The 12,089-nt window shown below is 41.0% G+C and overlaps 1 protein-coding gene across 1 annotated transcript in view; it reads left to right on the top strand.

The window, feature by feature from the left end:
* SOS2 (son of sevenless homolog 2 (Drosophila)) overlaps positions 1–11,177 on the top strand; it is a gene marked incomplete at its 5' end in the record, with an annotated part of 41,594 nt that extends 30,417 nt beyond the window's left edge. Inside the window, 10 exon segments of the mRNA XM_010017798.1 lie at positions 309–528; positions 1,483–1,602; positions 2,707–2,869; positions 3,797–3,914; positions 4,557–4,729; positions 6,523–6,639; positions 8,061–8,322; positions 8,845–8,886; positions 10,026–10,135; positions 10,668–11,177. Of these exon segments, the coding sequence (XP_010016100.1) occupies positions 309–528; positions 1,483–1,602; positions 2,707–2,869; positions 3,797–3,914; positions 4,557–4,729; positions 6,523–6,639; positions 8,061–8,322; positions 8,845–8,886; positions 10,026–10,135; positions 10,668–11,177 (1,835 nt within the window).
* Between the last annotated feature and the right edge of the window lie 912 nt (positions 11,178–12,089).

Here is a 12,089-nt window from a genome sequence, read left to right as displayed (position 1 = left end):
GGGAAAAAGTAAAATGTAGTGGATATAGGGTCACTTTTTTCCACACCAAAACTGCCAGTAGATGTGGTTAAATGCGAGTACCCAAAAATTAGTTCACATGTCTGTATTTGCCAACTAATGCAGGTGCAAGAACCCCTGAGAAGAAAACAGGGAACTACAGAACTACAAACCTAATTAATGTACTTGCAGAAATACAGACTGCTGAATGCACATACAAATTTTTGGGGGGTTGGTTTCATTACATTTTCAAAAGTCATTGAAGATCGTACTAGAAAAGTGGCAGGGGTTCTATGGTTTCTATTTTGCAGGAAAATCCATGAAGAAGTGGGTGGAATCAATTGCTAAAATCATCAAGAGAAAGAAAGCTCAAGCAAACGGAATTAGTCACAATATCACCTTTGAGAGCCCGCCTCCCCCAGTCGAGTGGCACATTTGGCGTGTTGGGCACAGTGAAACACTGGACCTCATGACTCTGCATCCTATAGAGATTGCTCGACAGCTCACGCTTCTCGAGTCCGACCTCTACAGGTAGGGATCGAGCTAAGACGTCTTTCTTGGATTGAGTGAGAAAGAGTTGCAATTCATACAGTCAGTCAAAAGTATGTCCCCTTGACTTTCAGAGCTTATTGAACAGATGGCAAGTTAGGATTATCTACTCGTAGTATTTTAGGGTCCTTCCTGTACTTACTTATGTTGTCAGGAGTCTGATATGGAAATAAAAAAAAAACTTTTTTTTTTCCTTTTTATAATACTAACTTGTATTGTTTCCTTGTTAAGAGCAAACTTAGTGCTACATTAATAAGAAATGCTCGTTGCGTCATAAAAAGAGAACAGAATTATCTCTGCTCCTGTCCTTTATAGCTGTATAGCAAAGGCCCAGGTGTTACATGTGTATAACCACAGCACTGGGGCATCAAGGTCCTCCAATTCTGAAGAGCTGTTTTTTTTTGTCTGGTACTATAAGTATTCTGCTGATTCCTAGCTCTGTTGTTACCTGTGATAAATAGAGCTGGCCTTGATGTGAGAGCTGGGTTGTGCTGGGTAGAAATTCTTTAAGGTCGTAGAAAACTCGAAGATGAGGCATCCTTTTGTGCTTCACACAGCAGGCTTTCTATTGAAATAGGCGACTTTTCCAGCAGGTTGGTCGAAGTACTTCAGCTTCCTATTTTAAAACTGTAGCTGTGCTTAAGTTGCTGTCTTACATTTTCTGGAAATTAAACTTACTCCTTTGTAATTGTCTTATCTGAAAATACTTATTCAAAAATGCCAGTTTCAATCAAGATAAAAGTGTATTTCCTTCTATACTCAACTACTCGGCAAAAAGTTATTTTACGTAACTGTTTTGCAGTAGATTAGATTGGATTGTATTTGTGAAATACCAATTCATGGCTAAGGGAAGAAATAATCTTTTAATGCAAACACAGAACATACAATTATTATTTGTATTGAGCGTTCTTCTGCATCTTGCTTTGTCGTTATCAGGGCAGTACAGCCTTCTGAACTCGTTGGTAGCGTGTGGACTAAAGAAGATAAGGAAATTAACTCCCCAAATCTGTTGAAAATGATTCGTCATACTACAAATCTTACTCTTTGGTTTGAAAAGTAAGTACTGGGAGAAATCAGTCACCAGTTCCAATTCCCCACCCACCCCTCTTCCTCGAGGCTCAACTTCACTCCCAATTTTCTCTACCTCCTCCCTGTCAGTGGTGAGATGGGGAATAGGGGTAGTGGTCAGCTCACCACACTTTGTTTCTTCTGCTCCTTCCTCCTCAGGGGAGGACTCCTCACACTCTTCCCCTGCTCCATCGTGGGCTTCTCATGGGTTCATAGCATCCTTTGGGCATCCCTCTGCTCCAGTGTGGGGTTCTCCATGGGCTGCAGGCGGAGATCTGCTCCACTGTGGACCTCTATGGGCTGCAGGGGCACAGCCTGCCTCACCGTGGTCTTCACCATAGGCTGCAAAGGAATCTCTGCTCCAGCACCTGGAGCATCTCCTACCCCTCTTCCTCATTAACCTTGGGGTCTGCAGGGCTGTTGCTCTCACATATTCTCACTCTTCTCTCTGACTGCAAATGCTCCTGCACAGTAACTTTTCCCCCTTCTTAAATATGTTATCCCAGAGGATACAAGGGAGAAGTTTATCCCTGTGAGGATGATGAGGTGCTGGCACAGGGTGCCCAGAGAAGCTGTGGCTGCCCCATCTCTGGCAGTGTTCAAGGCCAGCTTGGACGGGGCTTGGAGCAACCTGGTCTAATGGAAGATGTCCCTGCCCATGGCAGGGGGGTGGAACTGGATGGGTTTTAAAGTCCCTTCCAACCCAAACCATTCTATGATTTTATGATTAAGTACTTCTGAGGACATGGCCAATGCTGGAATGAGAAGGGTGTAGCAGCTTCCAAGTGTACAAGCTAGCAAGTTTAAAATGCTGCTGTAGATAGAGTGGCATGAGAGTCACCCTACTTCCCCTGGATCTTACTTGGGATTTGCTTTATTATTTTACAGGATATGCCAAAACCTTTCTTGGCTTTCCAACTTGAACATATGTAAGACGTGATTACATAAATTTGTACTTGAGATTCTTGAAAGAGAGCCAAATGTGCATATTGGATGTACTGAACAGTGTTTGCTTGGAAAATTTTGATTTAGTAGCTAGCAAAATGTCAGGTTTTATTTATCAGTGTTTCTCAAATTACATCTTTTGATTAGGTGCATAGTGGAAACTGAGAATTTTGAAGAGCGAGTGGCTGTGCTGAGTAGGATTATAGAAATCCTGCAGGTTTTTCAAGATCTGAATAATTTCAATGGTGTTTTGGAGATCGTCAGTGCAATGAACTCTGTGTCAGTGTACAGACTAGATCACACATTTGAGGTAAGTTTTGGGCACTGCTCTTGGGGAAAAAAAATGAAATCATTGGAATCCAGAAATGTAACACACATTTCAGAAGTGAAATCTGTAGTATCCTTATCACACTCACTACCATGGAAGAAAATAAGTGTGAAATGTTCAAAGTTATATATATGCAAAAGCATACGACGAGCTGGGTGTCTCAGGGGGCTTGTAATGGGAAGTGGAGCTTTCCAGCAGATGCTTTCTCACATGTATTCAGCCCTAGAAGGGGAGGTGCCACAACCACTTGATCGCTGTTTGTTAACCTGTCTGAAATTAACCTCTTGCTTCAATGCAGCATTTTATGGGTATGAAAGAGGAGCATCCTAGGGCTGAGAACCTTGTATTGAATGACTTTAAAGAGCATTTCCTATCTATGCAAGAAATGGGGGAGTGGAAGAGCATGAGGAGGGGATAGCTAAAAATCAGATTTCAGTTCATCACAAGAACTTCTCTTTGACGAGAAAGTCTCAGAAAATTCAGTCATCAGAGGCAGAAACAAGTAGCTGTTGAAACAGTTTAAATGGTCAGTAGGAAGAGAGGCTACTACACAAGTAGTAATTCTGTTCTTCAGTTTCCAAGGAAAAGAAACACCTAGGATTTGGCAGCAAAGCCTCCCTTGACTAAAATAGAAAAAGAAGCATGAATAAAAAGTTTTGAGTTTTGTATGTCTCTGAAAGGTATATGAGGCCTTTCAGTTAAATTCAAAGTTAATGTTGAGTTTTTAATAAAGACCAAGATTATGCTTCTGAGTTGATAGACAAACGAATAGTCTGTGTACAGCAGCCTCATGATTCAAATCTGAATTTCAGTTCCTATGTTTTGCTGAGAGAGCTAGGGAATTGCCTTGTTTTTGCTGACTGTGCTATTGAGATTTGCATCCCTGGGTTTTCTTCTTTGACAACTTAGGCGCTGCAGGAAAGGAAAAAAAGAGTTTTGGATGAAGCAGTAGAATTAAGTCAAGATCACTTCAAGAAGTATCTAGCTAAGCTCAAGTCAATCAATCCACCCTGTGTGCCTTTCTTTGGTAAGTAATGCCAGGGCAGGCTGATACTGTGTGTATTGTCAGGCTTAAGTTGAGTTTGGTGCAGATGTGTTAATATTGCTTGACATGTTCAGGGTTGTGTTAGCTCTGAAAAATCTGTAATATGTGTGACTTTTGGCTTCCGAGGTTTGTAATGTTTTTAGACTTCATGGAATGTCTGTGGAGGGAATGTCCTGTGGGTTGGAAGGGACGTTAAAGGTCTCCTATTTCCAACCTTCCTGCCATGGGTAGGAACACTTTCCACTAGATCAGGTAAAAGATGCAGTGTCTTTTATATAATATTTATGTTTCTAGTTTAGTATATGGATTACCAGTGTTATATTGGTATGAATATTCCCTTATTTTGTTTAACACTGCTGCCACATTTGTGATCTCTTTGTGGCAATGACCTGAAGATGTTTTTTTCTAACCTCTGCATCTCACATGAGGGAGATAAAACATCTTATTTTAATATATTGTTCCCATGTAAAATGCAGACTTGGTTCATTCTTACCAGCTAATAAACTGTTGAATGGTCTACTTATGTTCATGCTTTTTTATTGTTCATTAGAAAGAGTGAAATTAGAAATCAGAAAATTAGAAAGAATGAAAATGAAATTTAACAAATACTTCTCTCTTTATCAGGAATATACCTAACAAATATTTTGAAGACAGAAGAAGGGAATCCTGACTTCCTTAAAAGACAAGGGAAAGAATTAATTAACTTCAGTAAGAGGAGAAAAGTGGCTGAAATTACAGGAGAAATTCAGCAGTATCAAAACCAGCCTTACTGTTTACGGATAGAGCCAGAAATTCGGGTAATCAGACATTAAATATCAGTTTGGGAATAGGAGGGGGAAAAGAACGTACCAACAAAAAATTGGCACATAATCACAGAATCACAGATTGGTTTGGGTTGGAAGGGACCTTAGTAGTTCCAACCCCCTGCCATGGGCAGAGACACCTTCCACTAGAAAAGGTTTCTCCAACCCCCATCCAACCTGGCCTTGAACACTGCCAGGGATGTGGCAGACACAGCTTCTTCTAACCTGTCTTCACAATCTTCTAATTCTAGACCTAATCTTGCATGAACAGTGACCATCAGAAGAGGGAGGGAACAGAGGCTGGATTGACAACAAAGTACCACCACAAAGGGAGTAGCCAGAAGTGGGGATTTGTTTACTTGGATTCCATGTTCTGGGTCTTCTTCATCCCCTTATTGTTCTGCAGTGTGGTATCAGAGATTTCTTAGCAGCAAAACACAATGAATAAGTCATACTGACTAAACAGCAGAACTTTTTGAAGAAAAATTGGTTGCCTTTAACCCAAAACTCCCTGTATGTGCCTGGTGTGTTTAGTCCTTCAGACAAACATTCTGTAATGACACCTCTGACCAAAGTCTCCTGACCCTGCTAGCAGTCACTACACACTAGTTCAGCACAAATATGAATGGTCATGCAGCGTGGCAGAAGCTAAGCAAATGTGGAGGTGCCAGTGTCAACTAGCATTATCTTCAGAAATGAGAGTGGATACTTACCCAAGAGAAAAGACTAGTGAATCCCAGATAATATAAAGGAATTTAGAGGAAGATGCAGAAACAGGGAGAGCTAGGAAACAACAGGATTTTTTATGTGGAGGTACTAATGATTGAAAAGAAACAGCTTTAAGTGCCAGCCATACTTCCTGAGTGTACAGCTAATTGTAACCTTTCCAAAAAGCTGTGTGGACAGCTCTCAATCTCACTAGTGAGCAGCAGCAGGCAGGAAGCAAAAAAGAAGTTTGTTACATGAAGAATTAAATGGGCAGTAATACCGCTGTTTAAAATGCTATTTGCATTGTGTTCAATTGCTGTGGATATGTCTGGGAAGGTTTTAGGAGATTGAGAGTATTTATAAGCCAAGAAGTACCTTAAGTTCAAGGGATGGCAGTGTTTGCACTGCAAAAAACAACAAATGGAAATGCTGTAGCTCACCACCCATAGACACCCACTGCAGCAGGAGCAGCTAGTGCAGGGTGGTCAAGCATTCAGGGAGCTTTGTCCTGTCCCATGTCCTGCCCCCAGTGCCAGTCCTGTCTTTGCCATGCCTTCCCTCCAGTCCTCGTGCCCCAGTGCCATGCTCTATCCCTGCCTCTGACCTTCCTGCTTTTGTCCTCTGTCCCTTCCTGTTCTTTGTAGTTAATTGATCATGTCCAAAGCACCTCTAAGAAACAGCGATAGCAAAACCTTTGCTTCCTCTACTGTATCATTATATTCTGCTCCTTCCCACACCTGTGATGTTAAGGCAAGCACACGGGATGTGTTGCACAGCTCTTAACACTGCTGTGTTCTGCATGATTCACTAGTCAAGAACATTAGCAAACAACTTACAGATTTACCATGCCTAGTTATTTGGCACAGTCATTCTTTCATGTCAGAAAACTTACTGGGAACCTTGTTTCTTGCACTGGATTGTTTTTTATTTATTTCAGGGAATGTTTTCCTCTGTTTTCCCTGAAAATAAGGTTCATAATAATGCACAGCTAGAAATTTAATCGGTGAATTACGAGCACTTCATTAAAATTCTGTGTATATGCTTATTTTTAAAATATTATTGATGCTTGTTTCATTTAGAAATTCTTTGAAAACCTCAACCCTATGGGGAAGATACCAGAAAAAGAGTTTACAGATTATCTGTTCAACAAGTCATTAGAAATTGAACCTCGGAACTGCAAGCAACCACCTAGATTTGTAAGTCTTGTCTTGCACATTAAACAGTTAAAATCCGGTAGCCACTATGAAAAAGAATAGCTATCAATAAGCCATATATGTGCCCTTTAGAATCATGAGATGATTTTCCAGCAAAACTTAATTTAAAATACTCGTTTCAGATGAAATTTTTTTTCTGCAGTCTAAAATACTACCATCTAAATTTGTGTGTCCAACCATATAGTTATTTGATAGACTATGTGATAACATTGCTTTTTCACAGTATCAAAAAATCTAACAAAATGTTAATATTAATTGAAATATAGTTTTTATGCATAATTACTGTGTTTCCTTTAAGTAGAAGTTAATTTCCTTTTTTATTTTGTCTAAATGTTTTGCATTGTTGCAAAAATTGAATTGACAAGGTGCAACCTTGTTGCTGAACAAAATACAGTTCAATTTAAAGGAGGAGCAATTTAGGTTTTTTAAAAAAAATAGCTACTGGAGCCCAGGCTTCTTTTTTAAGCAGAAAGATTGCTCTCTAGCACAGTTGTCTTTTATACATTGTAATTGTACTGCAGAGTAGCTGGCGACATCTCTAATTTTTGGGAGAGTTATAAATCATTTTAGCAATCTCCTGTTAGAGGAATGAGTAAGATGAAAAATGTGGCAAAAGCCTGACAGAAATTACTGTTGCAAAAATGCTGCTGACAGTAATTTCTCTAAAATATTTTCTAAAAATAGATATCCATGCTGCTAGTCTTGGGCAGCTGGGCATGAATTCTTTGTAGTTCATGATTTCCAAACCAGACATTCTTATTGGAATTTCAGGAAAGTCCAGTTCTGGGTTCTGTAATGTGGTGGAGTCATGTATACCACCATAGGATGGGAATGTAATTTATCTTGAAAGAATCAGCTTTGATCTGTGCCATGTTACACCTGAGTCTAATGAGTCTTGTTTCACTCACACCAGTGATGTGTGTATGTAAGAATTTTGTCCTGACTAACCCAGAGGATGTAGTCGACAGGCATCTGAGTGTGTCCTCGATCTTGGACACGTGTAGGGCCCTGGTGACCTGAGGTACAAGCACAAAGCACATCTTACAGTGCTGTTATGAGACTCTTCTGCAGGCCTGTGGGGGCACTTGACATTACTCTCTCCCCTCCAAGGCTGTGAGTTGCTCTTCCCTGTGTTCTGTCCTGACTGGCATGCATCTGAAACGTGACTCTTTATAGCTGTGGAAAAAAAAAAAAAGAGAATTATTAAACTGGAAAAAAAAAAAGACTTACTAAGCTGCATCCTGCTGTATAGTGAACGACAGACTGTACCTCAAGTCAGTTCTAGAAAGGCTGTACTACTTTTTAAGGTGTATTTGAGAAGTACTTTTTAAAATAGCTCATAAAGACTTGGCAATCTTGCTATCTGAAATGTTAGCAGTACTAACCAGCTTTACTTTCTCCAGCCTAGAAAAACAACCTACCCCCTGAAGTCTCCTGGGATAAGGCCCAATACTGGCAGACACAGCTCCACCTCTGGCACCTTGAGAAGTCATCCATTGCCACTTGAAAAGGAACCAAGTAAGATAAGTTTCAGTAGAATCACTGAGGCAGAGCATGAATCAACAGTATCGGCACCAACTTCACCGAACACACCGTCTACACCACCAGTGTCTGCTTCTTCAGAGTTCAGTGTGTTTTTAGACATTGACCTCAACAGTTCTTACGGTAAATGTGCAGTATGGTTTAATAATGGCTGTTAATGTCCTTCAGGCTTCCAAAATGTATTGGTGTGTACATCAGCATTTCACCAAAAAAAAGTTGCCAAATTTAGTTGTGGACTGTGAAGTTCTTGTGTCAGTGTTTTGTGTACTGTGATTTACTGGTTTACCATGTATGGCACATCCGTGGCAAGAGTTGCAGAGGAGCAGGCATCCACACCAGTGCATGTTTCAGGAGTGGTCCTGTGGACTGATTACACACTACTGATTCTGATCTAATGTCCTCTGAAGGGAATCCAGTCTGTGTGTTTTGAGATGTGAACTGAAGTGCCAGACTGGGGATGGTCAGGGCACTCCCTCCAAAATGCAGTTTTGATTTAAAAAATGACACTATTAGTTCATATGCACCACTACACTCCCAAGCTTTGCTTGTAGCTGTGAGCAGCTCCGTAGTCTTGAAAACATACATTACGTGCTGTAGTGCAGCTCTTCTGTATGGAAAGCCTTTAATTGATTTTTCCTTTAACAGGAAACAACAGCATCTTTGCTCCTGTCAGTTTGCCACAGTCAAGTGAGTACCATAACTCTATTAAATGTTTCATTTCACTCTCCTTTTCCTGGTTTCAGGATAACTGAATGGGAATTAAACTCTGAAATCCAGGATGAAAATGCGGGCTGTATTCATTAGGGATTTTTTTTGTACAGGTTTTAGATCAAATGTCCAGTAAAAATGTAAAGTCTAAAAACCATCTGGTTTAGTTTTATTCTGTTTTTTTCCCAGGCTCTAGCATGATTTTGTTTCTATTTTGAATGCCCCTGATGATGCTAATTGTCACTAATGCTACAAATGAAGCAACTCAGTAATTTCATATTACCACTTAGTGAAAATAACTGTGCTGTTGCTGGGAAAGATGAGGTACTTTTTGTACCCACCACAGCGGTGAGGGATATCCTGTATTCATCTGGTTTCAGCTTCTCGTTTTACTCCTTTATTACATGGGCACATAGACTTTTTCAGAATATGATTAAAATTTCAAACCGGAGAGCACAGGTGCCTAATGTAGTGATACAGAGCTCTGTGCACCTCAAAGAGAAAAGCAGAGGTGTGACTGAAGTCACAAATATAGGCTGGGAGGTTGTGTTGTTTCTTAACTACGAGGATTTTTTTTTTCCCCTCTGTAAAAAGAAAGGACTAGAAATGTCCTAAAATGTTGTAAGAGTTAATACCATCTGCTCGGTTCAGTGTATAATTCTCCTGCTTTAGAAGTGTTGCATACCTGTTAATGAAGCCTCTAAATTTCCGAATTTGAACGCGTATCCATATGGCAGAGAGAAGAAACCTTCCACTCCAGAGTGGCCTGTGGGCAAACTGCAGGCACGGTGGTGAACGGGGTAGATTCTGCAATATAGAGAGGATTGCAGAGAAAGTTATTTAAGTGCTGACTCAGAGTTCACTTTATTTTCTGACCTTTAGTGTTGCCTGCTAAATGTTGATGTGTATCTTTGATACTGGAAATAGGAGACCACTTTGTGAGGTGCATATCTGACAAAAGAAATAAAGGGAAATTTCATCAAGCTGAAGTTAATGGTTCAGGTTGCTCCTGAGACAAAGATCAGCTTATTTCAGTTGCTTCTAGTTTTGCTCAATATTGTAGCATATGTTCCTCAGGTATTGCACAAGCAGTAAAATGTCTGCCTTTCTCTCTCCAGAGACTTTCTTCAGCTCATGGGGTAGCTTTCCTAAACTAAGTGATGAGCCTCAAAACCCTCCTCCACTTCCTCCACGAAAAAAGCTGGATCAGGATGCTTCTAATGCTAAGGTATTTCTGTCCTATTGTTGCGTAACTTTGAGAATAAATCAGAGAACATCTAGAATCACAGAATCATTTAAGGTGGAAAAGACCTTTAATGTTCATTAGACCTTAAGTGCCCAGGGAAGCTGTGACTGCCCCATCCCTGGAAGTGTTCAAGGCCAGGTTTGGGTGGGCTTTGAGCAACCTGGCCTACTGGGAGGTGTCTCTGCCCCTGGTAGGACTTTAAGGTCTTTAAGATGGTCTTTAAGGTCCCTTCCAACTCAAAACCATTCTATGAATCTATGATCGAGTCCAACCATCTAGACAAACAGGACTTCGTTAGTCTAAAAGACATCCAAATGCAGTTGCCCTCTTAAAGTTTCAGATTCCCAGTGTCCAAACTCTACTAGCTTCTTTAGGTTGTATCCATTTCAACGGTAGAGCTATGCCAGTGTCGTGTTTCTGAGAGCACCTGTAGCAGGTGTCAAGAGAATTCTGCATCTGTCAGAAGATCTGCTCTTTATCTAAAAATCTGCATTTCTTCTCTGTAATGTTGTAGGGAAGTTTAAAGTCAGATGATGATCCTCCAGCGATTCCACCTCGGCAGCCACCACCTCCAAAGATACAGCCTCGTGCTCCTGCTTACACTAACCCCTTTGACCAGCCACTGCACAGTCCTCCTCCTCCACCCCCCCGGGACCCTCTTCCTGATACTCCACCACCGGTACCACTCCGGCCGCCTGAACACTTCGTCAACTGCCCTCTGAACCTCCAGCTGCCGCCGGTGGGACGCTTACACAGAGATCCCGACTGGTTCAGGGAGGCGAGCACGGGCCCCAGCTCTCCCAGCACTCCTCCCAGCACACCCTCTCCCAGGGTCCTGCGCCGCTGCTGCGTGATCAGCACGAGTCACAACAACGTGGTTCACCCGCCTGTGCCCCCCGTCCCACCCCGGCACAATTCGAGCCCTCAGTTACCAAAACTGCCACCAAAGACTTACAAAAGGGAGCTCTCCCACCCTCCTTTGCACAGACTGTCTTTGCTGGAAAACGCAGAAACTCCTCAATGACCTTAGCCATAGTAGTCATTGACACTGGAATAGTATTTGTAAAGTTCCTTTTTATTTATTCAAAAAAGGCAGTGTATTTTAGTACTTTCACAAATTATGCTCTTAAAGTGCTGCTGATCAAAAACAAAAACAAAAAAAGGTTTAAATTGGAAAAATAAGACTATACATGCTCTAGCCTCCGTCTGTTCAACAGCATTACCCTCAGGTGATCAGCAGCACTGCCTTGTTTCACATCCTCAGTGCCGACAGTCATGCCAGTATAAAAAATAGATCTTTTGCACTGTAGAGTACACTAAATGAATTGAAACTGACATCATTTAATTGCACTGAGCCAAAAAAAAAAAGGTGCGTCTGTGGAATTTCTTCAAATTTGAGCACTAGTGGCCTTTTTTTTTGTTTGTTTTAAATTAAGAAAAGAGCAGTGGGATGATGACACAACATGAGGACACACAGCGTTACTGATTTTAAACCTCCAGCCACTTGCCTTCTAACTTTGTGTAAGCTTGGAGGTTCGTGAGTGACAGCTACTGTTCTCAAACATTTTAATGCCATGTCTTAATTGCCATTGATTTGCTGCTAAGACAAAAACAAAACAGGTTGAAACCTAAATACCAAAATATTCAGTCGGTCTTGATTATTTTGAGAAAGGCTGAACAAGGACTGACTACCTGTCTTGGATTATTGGAAAGGATCCCTAGTACTTAGCATGTATCTTGTTCAGATGTGCCTTTTTGTTTTGGTAGGCGAAAATGTCTTAAGCTAAAGAGTTGTCTACTGTTCTGGAGAACAAAGCTATATGCCGTGTATGTACGATTGTTTATATTGTATATTTACAGATAATGCTAATAACCTGTATAAATTTAAGTGACTTGAGGCCTATCATAGAGTCTGCTACTCCTGCAATCTTTTACG

The sequence above is a fragment of the Nestor notabilis genome, unplaced genomic scaffold (assembly GCF_000696875.1).
Source record: "Nestor notabilis isolate BGI_N333 unplaced genomic scaffold, ASM69687v1 scaffold16037, whole genome shotgun sequence".
NCBI lineage: Eukaryota > Metazoa > Chordata > Aves > Psittaciformes > Psittacidae > Nestor > Nestor notabilis.
This window is presented reverse-complemented; position numbering and strand designations above follow the sequence as displayed.